We start from the raw sequence: 25,354 nt of genomic DNA on the forward strand, positions 1-25,354 counted from the left end.
CCACTAGGGTAGCAGGGGGGCTGGGGTAAAGTCTGTGGCAATTCTGTTTTACTGTGCAGGCAAGGTGATGCTTAGTGTTCTCCTCCGAGCGTGTTGAGTCCTGGGTAGTGTGTGGATGTCGGAATGATGTAATTGGTTAAAAAAGGAAAATTAGTGTAATTCAAGGTTTAATATTGTTGGGAATTATTTTCTAGAGCTGAAACATTAATGAGCAACTTCCAGTCATCCAGAACCCAGCAAAAGCCCGTCGAGTATCTGAATTCTCTTGATGCACATTCAGCACATACCGCTTCCTGTTATTGCTCTCTCTCTCTCTCTCTCTCTCACACACACACACACACACACACACAACCAGCTCAGCTCATTATAGTTCATCATTTTCCATCACAGTCCACCAGACCACCCCAGTCCTGCCCCAGGTCCATCAGGATTGTGGCACTGATGAGCTGTTTGCAGGAGTTTCGAGTTGAGTGGAGATCTTAGCTGTGAATGGTTCAAACAATTTCAGGAGTCCTCACCACACTCTGCTCCTTATATGTGCATGAGTCTGTGTGTTTATACTGAGGCATTCTCTACATTCCAAAGTTTTAAGGTGGAAGGGAAGCAGATAGAAACTGCTCTGTGGCCCTGTAGAGATCTGCTGGAGGCTCCAGAATGCCCCCTGGAGTTCAGCTGCTGTAAAACACTCCTGGAACAGACACTGACCCTCACTGATGATTATGAGGCTGAACACCATCAGATTCTCACAGCAGTGTTCCAGTGTGTAGTGAGAAGTCTGTAGTAGATCAGAGTCTGTTCCTGCAGTGAAGAGGAGGATGTTTCACTCCTGGCGCTGGGTTCTGTTTAGTGAGAAATGTCTGAAAACTCTTGCCCCAGAAAACACTCTTTCTCTGAAATTTCAGGCAAGGTTAAAAAAGGCAGATGTATGTAGATGTTTGGTCACAAGTCTCTAACTAAAGTTTAAACAAATAAGCCATTTCTAAATTTAGTTTCAGGTTGAGGACACAGTCCACACACAGACACACACACAATGACAAATAATAGATTATTCATTCATTCATCTTCTGTAAGCACTTCATCCTGTTCAGGGTCAGGATGGGTCCAGAGTATACACAGAATCACTTGACACAAGGAACACACACTGGACAGAGCACCACACACTCACCAATTTACTCAAACACTCACTCAGTCACTCACACCTGAACAGTCTGTGTGAATAAACCAGTGTGTACTGGAACTGTTTGGAGCTCAGTTGAGATGTGTGGAGCTGTATTGAGCCGTGTGGATCTGTACTGAGATGTGTGGAAGTGTGTGGAGCTGTACTGGGATGTTTGGATCTGTATTGAGATTTGTGGAGCTGTATTGATGTGTGTCAAGCTGTATTGAGTATTGAGGTGTGTGGATTGGTACTGAGACGTATGGAAGTGTGTGTAGCTGTGCTGAGACATATGGATCTGTGAGACATGTGAGAGAGAAAAATTCAGAAGATTACGACACAGTTACAGCTGTAAAAACAGTCACTAACAACATTTCACCTCCCTCACTGTCGGCCGTGTCTAGACAGAGTACCTCAGTCCTGATGTAAACTCTGCCACTATTCTGAGCATCTTCCTCTTTTTTTAGACTGAAATTGAGACTTTTCTTTCATGATGAATTTGATACACCTCCCCCACTTTCAACCCCTTACACCTACACAAATACACAACCTCACCATTCTACAGCTCCTGCAGGAGTGTGTGTGACAGCTTGTGTGTTACTGCAACATGTGTGTGACGTCTCTCCTCAGGTATTAGGACGATTCCCTGCAGTCTGCGCCCAACAGGCTTTGAACCGAGTCTGGACAGGTTGAAATTTAAGACTGCAGTGAGCAGTCCTCAGACCACATGACCATCCTCCACTGCCCCCGGACTTTGGGCTTTAGCTGTCAGCCTCTGACACAGAACCCTGGGGTTCTTCTTCTCCACCGCCCAGACCAAGTTCCTCAGAGCTCAGCTTTATACTCATCCTTCACTTCACTTTCATAACAAACATGCATTGGGACTACATGTGTCTGTGTGAGAGAGACGGAATGGAGATATTGTTATGTTGTTTTTGCGTAGCCACTAGTTGGCTAATCCAGAGAAGGCCATAGTAATGGTTTCCTTCCTCTTTCGCCTCAGAGCACACACACACACACACACACACACACACAAATGGAGAAGATGTGTCCACTGGGGCCAGAAATACCTGGACGGTTGACGTACGATTCACAAACACTATAAACACCATCAAATTTTCTGAACCTCTTACTTTCAGACCCAGTGTTGGTTCTGTTCAGTGTCTGCAGGTCTGAGGAGTAGCTGAGTTTCTCCTGTCTTGTTTTCCCTGTTCTTATCCCCACAGTCTCACTGACGTATTTCCATATATTGTGGGTGTGGCTGGATGTCCATATAACCCCCTAATTTATAACTTATATTTAATATTTTTGTTTGGATTTTTTTGTTGATATTCTGTCTCTCTCTGTTAAAATAAACCTACCATACAAATTAGTCTTCATGTCTTTGAAAGCAGGTAAACTTAAACTTGAAAAATGCAGGGTCTTCACTGAAAGAGATGACGTCTAGGTGGGGGCATATGTTGTTCTAGAACCTGAAAATAGTTCTCTGCATTAATGGTGCCTTTCCAGACATGCAAGCTGCCCATGCCACAAGCACTCATGCAACCCCATACCATCAGTGATGCAGGCTTCTGAATGGAGCGTTGATAACAACTTGGGTTATCCTTGTCCTCTCTGGTCCGGATGACATGGCGTCCCAGTGTTCAATAAAGAACTTCAAATCGTGACTCATCTGACCACAGAACAGTCTTCCATTTTGCCACACTCCATTTTAAAAGACCCCTGGCCCAGTGCAAACGTCTGAGCTTGTGGAGCTTGCTTAGAAATGGGTTCCTCTTTGCACTGTAGAGTTTCAGCTGGCAACGGCGGATGGCACGGTGGATTGTGTTCACTGACAATGTTTTCTGGAAGTATTCTTGAGCCCATTCTGTTATTTCCTTGACAGTGGCATTCTTGTTTGAGCTGCAGTGATGTTTAAGGGCCTGGAGATCACGAGCATCCAGTAGAGTTTTACGGCCTTGACCCTTACGCACAGCAATTGTTCCAGATTCTCTGAATCTTTTGATGATGCTATGCATGGTTGATGATGATAACTTAAAAGTCTTTGCTATTTTTTACGCTGGGTAACACCATTCTGGTATCGCTGCACTATCTTTCTGCGCAACAATGGTGGAATAGGTGATCCTCTTACCATCTTGGCTTCAGAGATACACTGACACTCTAAGAAGCTCTTTTTATACACAATCATGTTGTCAATTGACCTAATTAGTGTTAATTGGTCTTCCAGCTGTTCGTTATATGCTCAATTTCCTTTTTCCAGCCACTTATTGCTACTTGTCCCAACTTTTTTGGGATTTGTTGACACTGTGAAATTTTGAATCAACATATTTTTCCATTAAAATGTTACATTTACTCAGATTAAACTTTTGATCCGTCATCTATGTTCTATTACGAATAAAATATTTATATAAAATAATTGCCATCTCCACATCATTGCATTCAGTTTTTATTCACAATTTGTTTAGTGTCCCAACTTTTTTGGAATCCGATTTGTATATATATATAGGCACTAGGGTTTCACTCAGGATAGAGCGCCAGTCCATATCTGGGCACATACAGACATTCATTCACATACACACTTATTCACTCACACACCAGGACAGTTATTTTAGAAGCCATTTCACCTAACCTCCATGTTTTTGGACTGTGGGAGGAAACCGGAGACCACAGAGGAAACCCACGCAGACATGGGGAGAACATGGAAACTCCACCTACATTTCTATGCATTGTGAGGAATTTTTTAAATAATGATGCAGAAATGGGAGAATTCCTGTTTGTATAGAAAAGGAAGGCAATAGTTGAAGAGGAGCTAGATGTCCAGCTAAAGTTCCATTTGTGTCTCAGATACAGCGCAAACTTAGGGTCCTACACTAACACGGCACACAGACACACACACCGACCCGTCTAGTTCTGTTCTGTCATTAACACACACACACACAAACACTCTCTCTCTCTCTCTCTCTCTCTCTATATATATATATATATATATATATATATATATATATATATCTTTATCCCTCTCTTACAACATTACAGAGTGGAAAGAAAGAATTAATTTGCATTGTTAGTTGTTAACATTCTCCCTCTCTCTCCCTTTACCTTTTCCCTCTCCCTGTTCTATCTCTCTAACTCTTCCCTCTCTGTTTTCTCTCTCTGTATGTTTTTTGTATAACCCTCACAGTCTGAGAGCTCATGTCCCTGATCAAGAGCCCTGTAAAATCTGAGAGTGTGCAGGAGACCATTTCTAGTTTAGAAAGTGAGTTATCACTTCAGACAAAAAATTTGTGTCTCCACAACAGCAGAGTTTCAAGAAAATCAGAGAAGTTTGTTCCAGAGTTTCCGTGAGGGCTGTGGTGAAGTAAACGTCCACTAGTGAATCATCTGTTTTTCTGCTGAACGTCTTGGGGTCAAGAAAAGTTTCATCCGAGAAAGCAGCAGAAACTCAAATCTCAGCCCCAGTCAAGAATTCTTGTCCTGTACCAGGCATTCCGAAAGGAAGGATTAATACCAGCAAACTCTGTTATATAATTCCTGGCAAAGTCAGATAATGAGCTTTTCAGCAAAAAAAAAAAAAAAAAAAAACCAGTGGAAAAACACCACCCAGAGCTGAGCCAGTGTCCACACCACTACTCTCAGAGCGGAGGCCAGTTTAACAATGGATGTCTTGACTCAATCAGCATGTATCTCTCACAGCCTCATGCATGTCCCTCTCCACCAGGACTTGGTTTAAAAATCACCACCTTCTCCAAACTAAGGCCAGACATCAGCCGTGTGTCCCCCGCAGTTTACTGTCTCCGCTTTCTGTGAGGAGCTTTTAGAAGAGGACGTCTGGTTACATTCACCTCCGTTGTCCACAGTCCTCCAAAATTTATTGTCCTCACTTTCTTTGAGGAGCTTGTAGAGGAGGACATATGGTTCCCCCTTGGAACTATTTGGTCCCTCCACTATTCGACTCTACTTGTCTTTTTTGCTACTCAAACAGGTACATTTGGTCCTGGAACCAGGTTCTTTTTTAGTCCTTGTTCTCAGAGAGCTGAGAAGCTGATTGTTGCAGAGAGCTGATTGTCCAGAGAGAGTCATCACTCTATGCCATGCATCTTGCATGTGTAAAATCTCCAGCTACAGCAGAGATCACATTTGTTCTTATCTTAACGCACAATGGCAGCTCATAAAAATATGCCATGGTGTTTTGAAGAGGTTCAAACGCTCCTTGGATCGGTGGCTGATGAAATAATCCAGTGAGAGCTGGATGCTACAACAAGTAAGGAACAAACTTTACTAATCTGTCTGAACTCATGACAAAGCTGTGTTCCCAAACAACAACACACCAATACACGATGAGTAAACAGTGCTTAATGTTAGCACTGCCACTGTTGTGGTTTCCGGCTGTTTACGGTGACCACCTAAGTCACATCAGAACAACATTTACAAAGCAAACAAAAACTCAACTCAGCAAACGCAACAGCATAAATGAGAACACAAATACATTTTAAAAATGCAGCATTAATAAAAATGTTGCATAAACTCAGAGCACAACAGCATTAAGGAGAACACAAATAAATAAATAAAAGACTCGACATTACAAAAATGCTGCATAAACTCAAAACACAACAGAATTAAGGAGAACACAAATATATTAAAAAAAACGCGGCATTGAAAAACGCTGCATTGGAGAATAACTCACACCAGAAAAGCCCCTGGCCACAAGGGCCATTGTATATGTTGACTTGTTGTGATTGCACCAAAAGCCTTAGAAAAACATGAAACGTGATTTGTGAGATTTCATTCATTCATTCATTCATTCATTGACTGTAACCGCTTATCCAGTTCAGAGTCGCGGTGGGTCCAGAGCCTACCTGGAATCAGATTTTATGCTCTATAAAATTATTTCTAATAAGTAGCCCATACAACCATCAGATATCACTTCAGTGTTTTCCATATTATGTACCTGTGAAATATGAAATGATATTTTAAAATTTTTTGAGTAAATGGCATCCAAAATCCCAAATCTTTCAACCGGTATAATGATTTGTTAGGTTCCGTGTTCCATGAAATTTTTTCTAATAAATAGTCCATACAGCCATATGTTTTCCATACTATGTACCTATAATTATTATAAAAATAATAATATATAATTATTAGATAATGTCCATTTTCATTTTTTTACAAAAAGCATTAAACTCATAATTAAAAACAATGGACAATTATGGGGATTTTGGATGCCATTTACTCAACAACTATACAGTAAAATCACTTCATATTTCATAGGTACATAGTGTGGCATACACTGAACTGTTGGTTGTATGGACTAATTAGAAATGACCATTTTATGCAGCATGTAATCTGACAAATCATTTAAAACAATGGACAATTATGGGGATTTTGGATGCCATTTACTTAAAAAAAACAGAAATTTAATTTAATACTTCATAGGTACATAGTACGATAAACACCAAACTGATATCTGCTGGATTTGTGAAGTATTTAGTAGAAATGTTTCTTTTATAAATCGATAAATTGTGGTTATTTTTCCTTTAAAATTAAGGGCTTTCTTTCTGATTTTCACTCGCTTTGAGTATTACCGTTCAGTCACCGGTATTAGCGCACTTAAATGTGATGTGTGACTAGTTTAATTGTGTTTTCTCAAAGGGCGACTGCTTAACCACAGTGAGGATAGCTCACACCGGAACGTGCTTAAGTCAAAGAAGGAGAGAAGCGGTGGATAGAAGTTCGTCCCTCGGGGCCTTATTAGAGACACGGTAAGCTTTCTGGTATACAAATTTCTACAAACTTATAGTGCAATCATAACAAGTCAACATATACAGTGCCCCTTGTGGCTAGGGCATTTCCGGTGTGATCTATTCTCCTAAGCAGCATTTTTAAAATGTATTTGTGTTCTCCTTAATGCTGTTGTGTTCTGAGTTTATACAGCTCTTTTCAATGCAGCATTTTTGAAAGGTATTTGATTTCTCCTTAATGCTGTTGTGGTCTGAATTTTTGTTTGCTTTGTAAATGCTGTTGTGATGTGACTCAGGGGCCACTGTAGCTGTTCCATTAGAGATGACACCAGATACATTTCAGGCGGGAGCTGTGGGAGTGGAAAACCAGGCAACAGGGGCTAAACAGCGAGTAGAGACCAGCAGAGTCCAGTAGAGTACTGTAGAGACCAGTAGAGTCCCATTAGAGATCAGTAGAATCCATTGCAGTCCAGTAAAGACCAGTAGAATCCAGTAGAGCCCAGTAGGGTCCTGTAGAGAATAGTAGGGTTCAGTGGAGTCCAGTGAAGTCCTGTAGAGATCAGTAGAGTCCAGAAGTATTTTACAGTAGAGACCAGTAGAGTCCAATGGAATCCAGTAGAGCTGGTTCCATGCAGGGGAATTGCCATAACCGTCAGACCACAGTTAGATGATTCATTTGTTCTGTGACCCCCCCCCCCCCTCTTTTTTTTTCTTAGTGGGTGCCTGTTAGAGGACCTCTATTTTGGGAATAATTCTATGTGTTAAGTTCTGAACAGAGAAGTGTGTTAGAGTTTAATCCTGGTCTGTAAATAGTTTAGCGGATGTAAAGGGTTAATGGGGGCCCAGGGAGTGGGGCAGTACTGAAGTGTGTTCTGGGCTGAGACCGGAGGACCATATTTGGTCATCCCACTCCCCCAGTGATGAAACTGAAGGAAGGACAGAGTGAGTCGTATTTTCTACAGCGCTCATATACTCTCACAGTTCAACCCACCTTAAATCCAGCTGCAAGCTCCTTAGGAAATACTTCACCAGGCTCACGGACAACATGCGCCCGCTCTTTATCGTCCTCTTTGGCCTCTTCAGCGCCTCCTCGGGTAGGCTGGGTTTACAACGTGTTTTTTTTTTGTTTGTTTTTTGTTTTGCATTTATGGTTAAAATGATTTTTTAGACTCATGTCTTAAAATCCAGTTAAAGACCAACATACAGACTGTATATCACAGAGCCAACACTGATATATTATCATTTTCAGAATTTCTTTTTGGAATTTTCCGTTCCACCTTAAACAGTGCATAAGTTAACGTGTATTCCGGACCTCAGAATAGAACCACTCCGCTGTTTAGAATTCTTTAGAATTCTTAATTTATCATTTCAAGTTATTTCCATTCTACTTTTAAAACAATCATTTGTTTAACTATTGGTAACTGGTGAATCATTTTAAGGTGGATCAAACAATTCCTTCTCTACAGCACATTTAATAAGTATTTAGGTAATTTATTTTTATAATTTTTACAAGTTTCACAATCATCTCACCAAGTTTCAGGGCTACATTCATTTAAGGTGGAAAAGAAAAATCGTATTGACACTGTATTGTTTAACTTGATTTCTTAATAATATTTGTTCTAAACCTTGTTTTAAAACGCTTTAGGCATCAACAGCTCCAAACTCAGTAAATAATCAATATAAAGTAAATATTTGGACATTATTAATATATACAGAGCTGAAGTTGGCATATTTTGGAACTCTCAGTTCCACCTTAAACGTGGAACTATCAGTGGAAATTGGAAATGCTCATTTTATCATTCATTCATCTGTAAACTTAGATTCATTAAATAGTATTTGTGCTGGACTATATAAAGTGGAATTCGTCATTTGATAAGGTGGTTTATATGTTTATAAATTGTGCGTATATACCTCTCTTTATTTCAGCCTCATTAGGTACAGACCCCCTTCCCAAAGCTAAGAATGTGACCTGGATTTCACACAACTTTAAAACCATCTTAACCTGGGCCCCCAAACCCATCCACCACACCTACACTGTGGAGTTCTCCAGGTGATCTGCACACACTTTATCATTCACAATGCCACATAATGATACATACACACACATACACACAATACAAACATTATACATTTGCACAAATTTGAGTATTTGTGATTTATATGTATTGTGTATATTCAATATATATGTGTGTGTGTGTGTGTGTGTGTGTGTGTTTGTGTGTGTGTACAGGGTGGGTAGAGACAGACGGACGAATGTACACTGTATCCAGAGCGTGGAGACAGAGTGTGACCTCACAAAAGACCTGCGTGACTTCAGAGCTTCATACACTGCAGACATTCTGTCAGAACTTTCGCCACAGAAACACGGTTCTGACCTGGTGGAGCCACCCTTTTCAATGTCCAAGAAGTTCTGCCCTTACAACGATAGTGAGCACACAGTCCTCTCTGTTTACTTACTGTTTACAACCAATTACTCAATGCTTACTCTGTTTGCTCAATGTTAACATGTTGCTTACTCACATTGATTACACACAAATACCTTACTAAGTTTGCAGTCTTTAAAGCAGTAGTCAGTAGTTTCTTCTCTAGATTTTAGTGCTGAGACAGCTGTTATATAGACTCCTGCTGTGGTTCTGACTGAGGAAGACAGGCAGGTGGCCGCTGACTGTTCCTCCTCTTCCTGTCATTTCAGCTCTAATCGGGAAACCTGAATTCAGCATAAAGCTGATGGAGAACAAAACAGTTGTGCTGTACATCCAAGATCAGCTGACTGCTCTGTACTCAGACCACAAACAGCTGACCATCAGAGATGTCTTCAACACAGACCTGAAATACAAGATCCTCTACAGGAAGGCGGGGAGCACCGGGACAGTCAGTAAACATCACCCTGTCACTACACAGCGTCAAGCATCAGACACATTCACTCAGTCACATGCAGACTGGTGTTTATACTCATTACAGTTATATGTGTGTGTGTTACAGAGGGAAGTGGTTGTAGATGGAGATGTGGTGGTGATGGCAGAACTGGATGAAGGGGAGAGTTACTGTTTTACTGTTGCTGCATTTCTCCCGAAACGAAAAGGAACCAAGCGTCTGGGGAGGTGGAGCCTTTACAAGTGTTCACCAGCAGAAGGCAGCAGCTCCATCAGCGGTCAGTTTTCGCAGAGACACTAGTAAAGTGACACTGGCCACGTTTACATGCAGTCTGATAATTTGTTAATAATCGGACTAATAGCTCAGTCGGAATAGAATCCATGTATACACCTCAATCGGAATACTGATTGGGGTCATTCTGATTACATTAGTGATCTGATTGAACAAGGTGGTTATCCTGTATAAATCTGTTAAACAGAAGAATAATAGCCATGTAAACACCTGTATGCGATTAAATACACCCAATTGGAAAACTTTTCTACATTCTGCAAACGAACCGAGCTTGTACAAGGTAACAGCAGTAAACATGACTGAACTCGAAGTCTTACTGTGTGCTCTGTACATATAATCACCTTAGTCGGAATCTATAATCAGAATTAATTCATTTTGATTAGAGGAAATGGGGGACTGTGGGGCTCCGGCTGTGTCTGACCCGCTGTGGAATGAAGATCAGCTGATCAGGGGTCACTCTGGGTCAAAGGGTCAGCTGTGTGGAAAGAGTCCAGGGATTTTTTCCTGTTCCTGGAGAGTTAGAAAAACCAGGATGCCATCTCTTTAATAAAAATACACTCCAGTTGTCCCTTACTGTGTCAGGAGGCTGGTGCCAGGGGGAGGGTTTAAGTGTTGGTGTTTAATCTCCTCTGTCCACTTTAAACTGCCACTGACCATCTCTGATACAATAGCAGTCATGGTCTAATGTTTAGAGAAGCGTGTTTGGGTTTAGAAGGTTTTATCCCCATGACTGGCAGGAAAACTGGGGGTGGAGTTAGTGAACACCACTGTCTCCTTCATCAACATCCACAGCGGTGAGGCCCTTGAGCAAGACACCTAAACCCCAGGTTTAGGTGTCTTGCTCAAGGGCCTCACCGCTGTGGATGTTGATGAAGGAGACAGAAAGGAGAGCCTCAGAGCCTCCTCCTTGCTGCCCCCAGTGCACAGTGTGTGTGTGTGTGTGTGTGTGTATGAGTGGGTGTTTGTGGTTCATGTCCTGCAGGGGTTCAGTGTGGTTGTATGTGCTGATGATAAAATAACTTTTTCCTCTGATCAGAGCAGTAACTGAGTGAAAATGTAAATGAACTGTGTTGTTGTGTGAATTTCTTATTAAGTGTGTGTTTCTGTGTTTTTCTATATATAAAGAGTACAGATTGGAGCTGGTGGGCTCAGTGCTGCTGGGAGTTTTGACTCTGGTTCTGATCCTGATCATTGTGATCATCGCCTGTTGCAAACGAGTGAATAAAGAAAATCAGATGAAACACAGTGAGGACATCAGCCAGGTTTAAACTCAAAACACACACTGCACCGTTTCCAACAGAAATAAAATATAAATATGACCCCTGACCCACTGGCACCCTCAGCAGGATGGAGCACTTACAGAAGATGAAGGAATCAATGTTTATTTCTGATTAAATAAAACAGATGTTATTTCTGAGGTTAGTCACAGAGTGAAGATGGTGTTTTATACAGAGCTTTTATATTTTAGTAGGCTTTTATTTTGATTTAATTTGAAAAAGGACTTTATAGTTTTTTGTTTTGTTTGACTAAGTTGTAAATACACCTTATTTATTTATTTATATTTGTAAATGAACTTTTTTATTAGATATAAATATTTTGTACAGATCGTTGTGTAAAATATTTACAATAAAATACAGTGTTATACTTTGGGAGTTTTGTGTCTGTAGTTTACTCCAGATTATCCTGAAGTAGATAAGTTTACTGCAGAGCACATGTTTATCTACAGAATTAATGACGGAGAAACACACCCCTTACTGCACAGTCAGGACTACTTCCGGAGGTTAGAGGGTTTAAGGGCGTTCTGCGGAAGGCTCAGAGAAGTTGCTTCTGAAAAGTTTTTTTGTTTTATTGTTTTGGTATGGTCGTTTACTCTGAATTAGTTTTGATCTGTTTGGGTGAATGTAAAGCAGAGAATGTGAACATTTCCAAAGTGTGGACTCTGGCAGATTTGATTATGACAGTTTTAACTAAAAGGAGAGAACCAGAAGGGGACACAGACACGGGAGCATCCTGAAACACACCTATGGAGAGAGATTAGTCCCAAAATAATTTACAAATGCATAAATGTTAATCCACTAATTATAAACATTATAAATATCTAATATTTTATTCAGAATAGAACACAAATCAAAAGTTTAAACTGAGAGAATGTATCATTTTAAGGGAAAAATATGTTGTTTCATGGCGTCAACAAATCCCAAAAAAGTTGGGACAAGGTCATTTTTTACCACTGTGTGGCATCCCCCTTCTTCTTACAACACTCAACAGACGTCTGGGGACAGAGGAGACCAGTTTCTCAAGTTTAGAAATAGGAATGCTCTCTCATTCATGTCTAATACAGGCCTCTAACTGTTCAATCGTCTTGGGCCTTCTTCCTCTTTATGATGCGCCAAATGTTCTCTATAGGTGAAAGATCTGGACTGCAGGCTGGCCATTTCAGTACCCGGATCCTTCTCCTACGTAGCCATGACGTTGTGATTGTTGCAGATTGTGGTCTGGCATTATCTTGTTGAAAAATGCAGGGTCTTCCCTGAAAGAGATGACGTCTAGATGGGAGCATATGTTGTTCTAGAACCTGAGCATAGTTCTCTGCATTAATGGTGCCTTTCCAGACGTGCAAGCTGCCCATGCCACAAGCACTCATGCAACCCCATACCATCAGTGATGCAGGCTTCTGAACGGAGCGTTGATAACAACTTGGGTTATCCTTGTCCTCTCTGGTCCGGATGACATGGCGTCCCAGTGTTCCATAAAGAACTTCAAATCGTGACTCATCTGATCACAGAACAGTCTTCCATTTTGCCACACTCCATTTTAAAAGACCCCTGGCCCAGTGCAAACGTCTGAGCTTGTGGAGCTTGCTTAGAAATTGCTTCCTCTTTGCACTGTAGAGTTTTAGCTGGCAATGGCGGATGGCACGGTGGATTGTGTTCACTGACAATGCTTTCTGGAAGTATTCCTGAGCCCATTCTGTTATTTCTCTGACAGTGGCATTCCTGTTTAAAGTGCAGTGACGTTTAAGGGCATGGAGATCACGAGCATCCAGTAGAGTTTTACGGCCTTGACCCTTACGCACAGCAATTGTTCCAGATTCTCTGAATCTTTTGATGATGTTATGCATGGTTGATGATGATAACTTAAATAGCCTTTGCTATTTTACGCTGGGTAACACCATTCTGGTATTGCTGCACTATCTTTCTGCGCAACAATGGTGGAATTGGTGATCCTCTTACCATCTTGGCTTCAGAGAGACACTGACACTCTGAGAAGCTCTTTTTATACCCAATCATGTTGTCAATTGACCTAATTAGTGTTAATTGGTCTTCCTGCTGTTTGTTTGTTTCCTTTTTCCAGCCACTTATTGCTACTTGTCCCAAATTTTGGGATTTGTTGACACTGTGAAATTTTGAATCAACATATTTTTCCTTTAAAATGTTACATTTACTCAGATTAAAATTTTGATCTGTCATCTATGTTCTATTACGAATAAATTATTGACATTTGCCATCTCAACATCATTGCATTCAGTTTTTATTCACTTTGTTTAGTGTTCCAACTTTTTTGGAATCCGGTTTGTATATAATTCCACATACACTAATCCTTTGTTAGGGAGCAGCACTGATTTTGGGCTGGTGATTAATGGGTTGAAGGAGGTTATATTGAAAACAATAGAAGCCTATTTATTGAGAGAAAAAAATAAACAAAGGCATGTGAAATAGTATATTTTTGGAGCTGTGAATTTAGTTAAATTTTTCAAAATTAACGTTGAACATGGACTAATTAATTTTCTTTATGTAATTATGTAAAGATGGATTGCAGCAAGAAAACTAGTGGGGCAGTGAAAAGTGCAGGTGGGCAGGGAGAAGGTAGGTAGGAGGTTCATTTAAGTTATTTACATGAGATCAGTTGTAGGATAATCATTTGTACTATAACCTGATAATCTTTTACATTTGAAGTTCTGTAGTTAATGAATTCGCATGCATAACAGTTTACAGTTTTTCGTTAAATATCTTTAAATCTAAAGAAAATATATTGAAGAGAACAGAACATGTACATAATCTCTATATGTTTAATTATAGAGCCGGAATTCAACAAGGAGTACAACTGAGGTGACTACATTTGAGCGTTCTTTCAATACTCTGCACGTCCTGTCAAATATGTACTTCCACACATTTGAGGAAACTCAAGCTTTTTTAAAGCTTTTTTTTTTTACTTTTCCAAATCTACTGGTGAAATATTTATTTTATATGGGCTTAGCGTAGTACATAAATTGCATATTTCTAAAGAAAAGTCTGAATGTAAATGGCAGTTCTTAGGGTGTAAAACCAATTGTACCGTTCGCTTCTGGATACCGCTCGGAAGAAGATGGACGCCAGGATCGTCGTCTCCGGCCCCCTACCCACCTACAGACGAGGATGTGAGGCGTACAGCAGGCTCTTCGCACTCCACTCCTGGCTCCGGGTTTGGTGTGGCACTGTTGGCATGGACTACGTCGACCACTGGGAGTGTTTTCGGGAACGTCCTGCCCTCTACCGCTGGGATGGGCTTCACCCTAGTTGTCTAGGTTCTGCAGTTCTCTCTGGGAACATCGAGGATGTTCTTCGCCAGGCTTGACTAACCCCACCCACCAGCACAAACCAGGCAAGTAGATTACACAGCGAACAGGTAAGTGATTTTAAGGATACACTTACAGATAATGGCCATTTGTTTGCCCATAGTAAGGGTATATCTACAAAGCTTGCTTTAAGAAATATAAAAATTTGTTACAGTATCAAGACTGTGTCTGTCCCCCGAATCAAACTTAATCCCAGAAAATATCAAACAGCGTGCCCCAATAACCTAATCACTATTAAACCATCAGAAACAGAGGGTAGTATCATCCCCACAGACCTAAAGTTTGGCATACTCAATATAAGAGCACTTAACTCTAAAGCAGTCATTATACATGAAATAATAATGGATCAGAAACTTGATGTTTTATGCCTTATTGGAACTTGGGTCAGAAATGATGAATATTTAGCACTAAATCAAGCCACTCCTACAGGCTATAAATATGTACACAGCCCCAGACTGACAGGCAAAGGGGGTGGATTATGTATAATTTACAAAAATAATTTAATTATTAACCAAAAAAATGGTTACAACTGTACTTCCTTCGAAATTATGTACATTAACATAATTAACCCCGCCACAAATAAGAACACTATCTCCGTATTAAACATTTATAGACCACCAGGGCCCTATTCAGAATTTATAAAAGAATTTGGTGAACTAGCTGCTAATTTAGCAGTGTCATGTGATAAGTTAATAATTGTAGGAGACTTTAACATTCATTTTGAGAAAAGTGATGATCCCCTAAAAAAGGCGTTCACATCAATCATAGATTCTGTTGGTTTCACACAAAATGTATCAGGTCCTACTCATTATTGTAATCACACACTAGACTTGGTTTTGATCCTGTGCACGAACATAAAAAACCTAAAAATTCTCCCTCAGTCTTCCACGGTCTCAGACCACTACCTAATTTCATATGAACTGAGTTTAGATATTAAAAAATGTACATGCCGACATTATTATCTAAAGCGCTCACTAACCCCATCTACAGCCCCTAAATTTACTGAAAACATCACTGATTTATTGACCTCAGTCAGTAGTCCAGCAGACCCACTGGAGCTGGACAGACTAACGGACTACTTAGATAACACTCTTCGATCAACTTTAGATAGTGTAGCACCGCTTAAGCGTAAAAAGCTACAACAGAAAAAACTCGCTCCCTGGTATAATGAAGAAACACTCACCCTAAAACAAACCGTAAGGAAATTAGAGCGGAAATGGCGGTCGACTAAATTGGAAGTATTTCACTGTGCCTGGAAAGACAGCCTTATCCAATATAGAAGGGCACTCGTCAATGCACATTCAGCACATCTGTCCTCACTGATTGAAAATAATAAACACAATCCTAGAGCACTCTTTAATGTAATCTCTAAACTTACAAACAATCGGGCAGCTACTGATCCACAGATCCCAGCCATTCACACCAGCAATGCTTTTATGGACTTTTTTAACAATAAGATTGAAAATATTAGACAAACCATAAATACCATATTACTAAACCCAGCCTGTCTGTCATCTGGTGTGGATGATATAGAACAAAACCTAGAAGAAAGACTAGAGGACTAGAGGAGAAAATCATCTACTCGTCAAATTGTACGACCTGCACACTTGATGCAATACCAACAAAACTATTTAAAGAAGTATTACCAGTCATAATCAATCCCATTTTAACAATCATAAATTCGTCCCTTAGACTAGGTCACATAACCAAAGCATTTAAACTAGCAGTTATTAAACCCCTGATCAAAAAACCTAATCTTGATCCTAGTGTACTATCCAATTACAGACCTTCCCTTCATATCTAAGATCTTAGAAAAAGTTGTGGCCCAACAACTTAGGTCATACTTGCATAAGAATAACATATATGAAAAATTTCAATCTGGTTTTAGGCCACACCATAGCACCGAAACAGCTTAAGTTAAGATAACAAACGACCTTCTTCTCGCCTCTGATCGAGGCTGCGTAGCCATGCTAGTTCTACTAGACCTCAGTGCAGCTTTCGATACAATTGATCATACTATTCTGCTAGAAAGATTAAAAAACATGGTTGGAATAACAGGAACACCCCTATCATGGTTTAAGTCTTACCTCACAGATCGCTATCAGTTTATAAACGTAAATAATGTTTCTTCTACTCATACAAAAATAACATTTGGAGTTCCCCAAGGCTCCATTTTAGGACCTTTACTATTCATATTATACATGCTGCCACTGGGCAGAGTTATTAGCAGGCATGGCATTACCTTCCACAGTTATGCAGATGACACACAGTTATACATATCAGCCAAACCAGATGACAAACATACACTAAAGAAAATGGAGGACTGTGTTAAAGAAGTGAAGCATTGGATGTCATACAATTTCCTTCTGCTAAACAGCGACAAAACCGAGGTTCTCCTTCTAGGTCCAAAACCTGCTATAAATAAGGTATCAGACTTAATACATAATTTTGACTTCCCTGTTCTCCCTAGGTCATCAGCTAAAAATCTGGGTGTTATAATTGATTCAGATCTATCATTTGATCAGCATATAGGTAACATTACAAGAACAGCTTCGGAACCTCGCTAAGTTAAGAAATTCATTATCCCTCCCAGATGCGGAAAAATTAGTTCACGCTTTTATTACATCAAGATTAGATTATTGCAATGCACTTTTATCAGGATGCTCCAGCAGAAACTTGAGTAAACTCCAGTTAATTAAAAATGCTGCAGCCAGGGTCCTCACTAAAACTAGAAAATTTGGTCATATCAGCCCAGTATTATCGGCCCTTCACTGGCTTCCAGTTAAATTCCGTATTGATTACAAAATTCTTTTACTCACGTATAAATCCTTACATGGTCTTGCCCCTGAATACTTGCAAGACCTCATTACACACTATGAACCACCAAGATTACTCAGATCTCAGGGCGCCGGCCTCTTACTAGTACCCAGAATTCATAAGACTTCAGCGGGGGGGAAAGCCTTCTCCTACAAAGCCCCTCAGCTCTGGAACAATCTTCCAGCTAGTGTTCAGGACGCAGACACAGTCACTATGTTTAAGTCTAGGCTCGAAACACACTTGTTCAGTTTAGCCTTTGGCAACTAACTTCTGTCTAGTTTAAGGTTGTCATTTCAGGAACTCATGGACATGGAGAATCAGGGTAAACCTGGATGATGTGCTCACAATTTCTCTTGCTTGGAACGAAAGGATGTCTTTGCCTGAGCTCCTTCTGGTTTCCCTACTCCCAGTCTGTTACAGTCAGATCCGTAACTACACTAAAGAAAATATTCACATGCTCTTATTCTCTGCTGTACTCAACTAAACTAACTGCTTCCCTTTATTGTTTTACTGTTTTCTGAGAGAATGGTGGCCCACTGATGGAAGATTGTTTGCTGGATTCTCCTGCAGACCAGACCAGACCAGACCAGCTGCTCACCTTATTATTATTATTATTATTATGTAGCATAATGACACTTCATTGGTGATCATTTAAAATTCAATCTATAGTTTGATCAGAGGAGGATGGGTCCCCTTTGTGAGTCTTCGTTCCTCCCAAGGTTTCTTCCTCCAGCCTCAAGGGAGTTTTTCCTTGCCACTGTTGCCTTCGGCTTGCTTGCATTGGGCTTTGATTTAAATGTTCTGTTTTGAAACTGTGAAGCTGCTTTGTGACAATGTCAGTTGTAAAAGGCGCTATTCAAATAAATTTGATTTGATTTGATTTGTTTCTTTGAAAAACAGCATTTGAATGTTAATTGGATTTAGGAAATCATGACACTGCCCAATTCAAATTTCAATGCCAGTTACAAATGCATTTTCTATTTATTAATTATATGTACTATTTGTATACATTGCAACTGCTGTATGTTTACATTGTTTCAAAGTTGTATGAAAAGCACACTTACTGATATTGCATTGTCAGATGTTGTGTAGTATGATATGATGAATGTGTATTAATTTCTAATAAAAAATTTGACTTTCTGAGATTTCATTCTAATACCCAGATTTTAGCTGGCTCTCAGAGACATCCCCTCCTTGCACCAGTAGATGGAATTTGAGATAATACAGAGCAGAGTCATAAAAACCAATCTCCAGGGACCCTTTTTGTGGTGTAAAATTATGACAGAATAAGAAAGCTGAGTCTCTGATTCGGCATCAAGTAAAACAACAATTTAATGGAGAGAGAATGCTACGCGTAGAACTGTTTCCTCTCTGTCTGACAGTTTCTCAGAGTAGAAGCAGAGTATTTTATACCTGTAATTCCCTCACCCTCATTACCATGGTGCCCTTTGAAGTTACCATCTTCTCACTTTTTTACATTTCAATCAAATTTCAATGTATCCTGTTCTCAGTATCTACCATTTGTTTTATTCCCTTTTGCATTTCTAACGCCTTTCTAGACGTGCTCTTTGCACCACCTCTATTCAGTTGGTCTGGGTTGTCTCCTCTCTGGTTTGGAGACAAAAGGAGTTGATTGAAGGGAAGGTGTCGATATGCTGTTATTTGAAACACACGCACACACATAAGTCTGCTGTTTCACACAGAGAATTAGGAATAAAACAATTTCAGCAATTGGAGCATTGGAGCAAGAGAGGCTCCAATCAGGTCTTCAAGGCAGGTTTTCTAAGCTCTGGTAAAAAGCCAGTGGCCCCAAATGAGAAAGGCTTTTTCCCACACTTTTCCGCCCTCTTCACACACCTTCGCTTCACTTCACACTTTTTCTCCTTTAGCCTTTTTCAAGGAAAAGAGGAAAATGGTTTTGAAATTACTCTGTAGGCACCTCTGCAGGCATCAGACTCTCATGGCTTTCTTAAATAGTCTTGGGCCCCTCAAGCGTGGTCCAGATAGAACAGAAGTTCTATTTTAATTTTATCTCATGTAGAAAACTATAGTTTAAGAAAAGCTATAGTTTAACTCCAGCAACATTCAATGCCACTCAGAGCATGAAGGAGACCTCTGATTTTCACAGTGATAACAAAAGGTTCCGGACCAGCGACGAAGATGGCCACACGCACCCTCAGAATGACCTTCTGAGATGAGGCCCAGGAGAGACCTGCATATGTGTCTCTCACAAGGCGGCAGATCAGCGATGACAGAGAACTTCAGAACGCCACCAGCTCCAACGGTGGGGTTGCCGTGTCTGGAAAGGGGGAGAAAAGGAAAGCCCGCGGCTGCAGCCTACAAGGCCCACGTCTGCAGTTCTCCAGGACGCCGTGCCTGAAAGCACCACACGTCAGTGACATTCTCCTAGTTCATCTCCCGGGATACATAAGGTCACATGTTTTCATTTCTTTCATTGCTCAGGAGGTTGGTGCTGAATACTTGCTGGGATAAACAATAGCCTTTCTAGAATCTAGGGTAATTATCACAGAGAAATTTCCTCATATATAAATCTCCCTGTTCCCTCATGTATCGCTGTAATCCATTTCATTATATGAATGTATAATCAATATTCATTATTTTATATTACAATTAATAAACCAGTTGTGTGGTAAAACCAATCCTTGGTTATTTGTGTGTGCACTTTTTTTTTAACACAATTATTACTTCTAGCTCAGATTCATATCAGAATATCAGAGCCAAGAACCTACAGCGGGTCAATGAGCATAATTCATTAATAATAATTAATTCTAGCTAATTCTGCTATATAATATGTAAAGTTATCTAACATGATGACCTACTTGTCCAAGCTAAAATTGGACCGGTAAAGACACTATAAATAAATAAAATATAATAAATAATTAATTATTAATCAAATGATAATTAATTATCATTGACTCCGCTATGTAGTGTTTATGCCACCGCAACGTGTGCGTAATCATTTCCACTACAGTTGTCACTGTGGTGGTACCCTCAGTTGTATATATTTGTACATTTAATTAGGGAATATAATTAAACTATAATTGTAGATTTTAAAGTGTGTTGATTTCATACACCCTGTTTTATCTTCAGGATGTTTTTCAGAATGTTTTTCTGAGAACAGACTTGAATGTTTTTTTATATGACATTTCTATAATGAAATATTACAAACATGTATCTCTCCCTCTGGAGAAGAGAATGCAATGTACCTTTAAGGAACTGCTAGCTTAAAAGCTTTGGGTACATGGCCCAGACTAAGGGATGAGTTTGTTGGCAAATATTTTTGCTAAACACTACTTCAGGATTATATTTATTATTGTAGATCAGCAAGGCCAAATATGCTGAACGAGTTTTAGAGGGCATTTCTATACTCTAAAAGGCTGTCCTTCCAGGCAGAGTGGAACACTTCCAGCTTGGTTTATCGCCATTTCCGCTCTAGTTTCCATAGTGTTTGTTTTAAGGTACAGGTTTTCTTTTTGAGGTACGGGTACATTGTACCATGGGGCGAGCTTTTTTTTGTCTCATACTTTTTCTTTTAAGTGGTGCCACATTTTCTAAAGTAGATTGTATTTTCTAAGTAGTCCATTTGTACATCTAGCTCCATTGGTTCTGATGGAGTGGGAACTATGGTTGATAATTATAAAAATGTGTTCTTTTCTGTGACCGGATTTGTAATGATGGTGGAAAGAACCTCAAAAGAAGTGAAAGGGTTGCATTGTTTCTGACTAATAATTAGTAATCTTATATTGAGTAATCCAAATTTTATTACCCTTAGTTACCTCAGACTGCTGCAGACAAATATAATTGGCCCCTACATGAATGATTATCCTTGAATATTTCCTATTAGCTAACAGTCTATGGTTGGCACTAATGTCTGGTGCTCTGGCTCCCGGTAAACAGCTACCTGTTACTGCTGGCACCTCTAAACGAGTAGCTAATTTCACGTGTCGAACGATAGTCTCCTATAACCATAGCAGTTTTAACAGGCTCCTCACTGAGCGGGGAAAACACGTTTAACACATGAATCGGAAGAGCATGGTGTTCCAGTGGGCTAGCTTTGGCCTCAGTGTTAGCATTAGTCTTAGCTCTCTGGCTATGTAGCAGAGACGTCACCCATTCACCCTGCTGTGAGGGCTCTACCGCCAGAGCCGAGGGTGTGCTGACTCTCCCTCAGGCACCCGGAGTTGCTAGCAACGAATCTCGCTGTTTATCCCTTAATAATAATAATAATAAGCCCCATATGCGCACTTCTAACTAGTCCACCTTAGCCACCAGAGAGCTAACTAACTGGCACTTAGCACAAACACAGCCCCTATCATTATCGCTAGAGGTGGAAAAGGGGGTTAAACTAAACATGCCACACTCTGAGCAGGCAAAACAACCAGCAGTAGTCATGGTATTGCAGGTACTTAGCTACTGCTTTTGGTTGATTTAGGAACTTACACAAGAAACTTTGCAGGTGGATCAGCTCTGTGGATCTGATCTTGTGCCTCTGTAGTAAATAATCCTGGGGAGATAATCTGTGTCCTGCCTCAATGACTATTGTCATCAAGTTCGCTGATGACATGACTGTGGTGGGTCTCATCTGTAAGAACGATGAGTCAGCATACAGAGACGAGGTGCAGTGGCTAACTGACTGGTGTCAACAACCTGTCTCGTGGACGTGGACAAATCCAAGGAGATGGTTGTTGACTTAAGAAAAACAAGGGGTGAGCACTCGCCGCTGAACATTGACAACTCTGCTGTGGAGATTGTCAAGGACACTAAATTCCTTGGTGTTCACCTAGCGGATGATCTCACCTGGTTCACTAACACCAGTAACATCAGAAAGAAAGCCCAGCAGTGACTCTACTTCCTGCGAAGGCTGAGGAAGATTCATCTCCCACCTCCAATCCTCACCACTTTCTACAGAGGAGTCATTGAGAGCATCATGACCAGCTGCATCACTGTCTTATTTGGGAACTGCACTGTGGCAGATCGCAAGTCCCTCCAGCGGATTGTGAGGACAGCTGAGAAGATTATCGTTGTGTCTCTTCCCTCCATTACAGACATTTACACCACTGTGCTGCACGCGCAAAGCATTCAGCATTGTGGGAGATCACACACACCCTTCACACACGTTTCAACCTACTGCCGTCTGGAAAAAGGTATCGAAGTATTCGAGCCATGACATCCAGACTCCGTAACAGCTTCTTCCCACATGCTATCAGACTCCTGAACACCTAGAGACTGAGACTGGACTGAAGAAGCGCGCACACACACACACACACACACACAGACACATTGTTTTAAGTAGCACCTTGGTCCTGGAGGAACGCTATTTCGTTTCACTGTGTACTGTAAACACTGTATACTGCTGAAATGACTTGAACTTTAACTTGAACACACTGAATGAAACACTACAGCTATACTCACTGATCAGTTTACCTGAAATAAGACTTGCCTTGTTCTCTAGGGAGAGTTTGGTGCCTTTTGTAGTGGATACGTATGCTGATCACCTTAAAGATTATGGATTATTTAAATAATTTTATCAGGGAACCCCTACACACACACAAATGGTCTCTATCTATCTGTCTTTCCCTAAAAGGAAAGGTATCATAGACATATTTATGCATTTCCCCTATCCAGTTTATCCATTATCAAATTTATTATATTATCCAAAATGATGTGTGATTCTATATTATTCTCTAAATGTGTGTAACCCTGTTTGCATGATTTTATATGAATTTCTGTAATAAGGAGATTAATTCCTTCCTCAATCTAAAAGAATACCAATTAATATCTAATGACTAGAGTAATTTTATGCCCAGATTATCATACTCAGTTTATTAATTCAGGAAAGAAATCAACAGTAAAATATAAAAAAGGTTTATCCACTACTGTCATCCTAAGCAAAAGTAGTTAAAGTTAATTAATGTAGAACTGCATGCTCAAACCACATGGCGGTTGCATGGCTCTATGCTCAATAGCTAATCAGAGAATAGTCCCCTCTCAAGTGGGCGGAACTGCATGACTCAAAAAAGTCTAAGCACACCAACTAGAAGCCATTCAGTCAGGAGGCCAGGAAAATCAGAGGAAGGCAAAAAGATCAGAAAAGGCAGAAGTCAGAGAAGGTGACCTACAAACAATTGAATTAATTGTGATTCATTAATTCATTAATTGTGATTAAACGTGGAGGAATCACTTTTCACATAACACCCAAGTTTAGAATTATACACAAAAACACAAAATTTCAAAATGGGTTCCCAGGGGCTTTAAGGGCAAGACCTTCAGGTTGGAGTTTCCCCTCGACTGGTTTTCCCTGTCTTTCAAGCTTCAGAGTTTCAGGGTTTCAAAAGCTCCTCAAGGTCTGAGGGTGGTAGATCAGGAAGACCAGCAAATCCTGTGAAACACACTTTTAAGAGTCATCAATATCAAATGTTTTTGGACGTATACCTGGTCTCTGACTGTAGCTTTAGGGTCTGTTCAACTGACCAACTGACCATCAAAGATCAGCTTCTGGAAAACTGACTGTATCTGACCTTTAAAAGAGCACTGCTTCACCTAGTCAGGAGTTCTGAATGACGACGCTGGACACCACATCATTTCCAACATTAACCTTTAGTCTGTGGTAAATTTAAAGATCAAAGCAGAATAAACTCATCTGAGACACAAAAGAATAAAGATACCTGGCTTATAAATCCTTAAAAATGATTAAAAAAAAACATCCAATCATGAAGATGTAAGGTGAAATTGCCTAATAAATTTATGAAACTCAATCAGAAAAACTGTTAATTAAACATTAGACCATTTTCTTCAAATAAAGCTTAAAGATTAGAATCAATGACTGATAAATTAATGCGCAGAAATTATAACCAATTCTCCTCTAAACCATGTTGTTGGTGTTATTTGAGAGGAGTATTAAACTCTAGTTTGTTCGGTCTACAGCACTACAGAGTTTGTCTCATTAAAGAACAAATCCACCAAATTCCACAGAATACCCTGCATGAGGTCTTGTTTCCCCTGAATGTTTTTTTTTTTTTTTTTTTTTCTGTAGAACACTTGTTTCAACACTGACACAAGCTTTTAATGTCGCTTTAATCAGACAAATATCTATTTATTATTTCATATGTTCTGTGAGTGTTCCTGGTTCAATCCGGTACCAGTGCATTTACTGAAGAACCAATAACAGAGGCTACCAGACTCTCCAAAGAAAGAGACCAAGCACTAACTTCCCCTAAATGATGTATATTTTAAATACAAAATCAGTTTGGTAAATCTGCATTTACATCATAACTTCTCAATGATTTCTAACAAGAACAAGTCTTACAGAATCCTCTGGGTGAGCTTTAGACAGAGAGGTTCAGTGTGTCCGTGAGGGTCAGCAGTGCAGATGAATGGATTACAGCATGAACCTCGAGTGTATGACTGTAGATAGACTGTGTATGACTGTATGACTGTAGGTAGATTATTTCCATTCTGTCAGGTGCCCCTTGCTGTCCTATAAGTACTGGTGTCACTGTTGGTTATGTGTGTATGTGGTGGAGTAATACTAGAAGAGCTTTTGTCAAGAGTGACATTACCGTGCAATATTCGCACTCTTACAATGTCCCTCAGCTAATTACAATGCAGAGGCAGGAGTTAATGGGTTAATATGTAACAAAAACATTCAATTTTTTAATACAGGCTATTGTTAATTTTTTTCTTGACTTTCCATCAATCCAGCAGAAATCTAATGTGCCACTAACATAAACTTGAGGGTCATATATTTTAATCTGAATCATTATGTCAGGAATCACGGAGCGGACTGACGGAAGCGGACTGAAGGACGCGGACTGACGGAAGCGGACGCACTCGCTAAGAAAG

At 40.1% G+C, this 25,354-nt stretch overlaps 1 protein-coding gene across 2 annotated transcripts; it reads left to right on the forward strand.

The window, feature by feature from the left end:
• Nucleotides 1-7,797: 7,797 nt before the first annotated feature.
• LOC136679138 (tissue factor-like) lies at nt 7,798-11,658 on the forward strand. Of its 2 annotated transcripts, XM_066657451.1 has the most exons (6): nt 7,802-7,988; nt 8,821-8,944; nt 9,125-9,321; nt 9,587-9,765; nt 9,877-10,045; nt 11,185-11,650. In XM_066657451.1, the coding sequence occupies exons 1-6, from the start codon at nt 7,940-7,942 to the stop codon at nt 11,325-11,327; spliced, it is 861 nt and encodes a 286-aa protein (XP_066513548.1). In that variant the 5' UTR covers nt 7,802-7,939; the 3' UTR covers nt 11,328-11,650. The 2 variants fall into 2 exon arrangements, with proteins under 2 accessions (XP_066513547.1, XP_066513548.1); XM_066657450.1 differs by having other exon boundaries at nt 7,798-7,988; nt 9,587-10,045; nt 11,185-11,658.
• The last annotated feature ends 13,696 nt before the right edge of the window (nt 11,659-25,354 follow it).

This window comes from Hoplias malabaricus, chromosome Y, assembly GCF_029633855.1.
Source record: "Hoplias malabaricus isolate fHopMal1 chromosome Y, fHopMal1.hap1, whole genome shotgun sequence".
Lineage (NCBI taxonomy): Eukaryota > Metazoa > Chordata > Actinopteri > Characiformes > Erythrinidae > Hoplias > Hoplias malabaricus.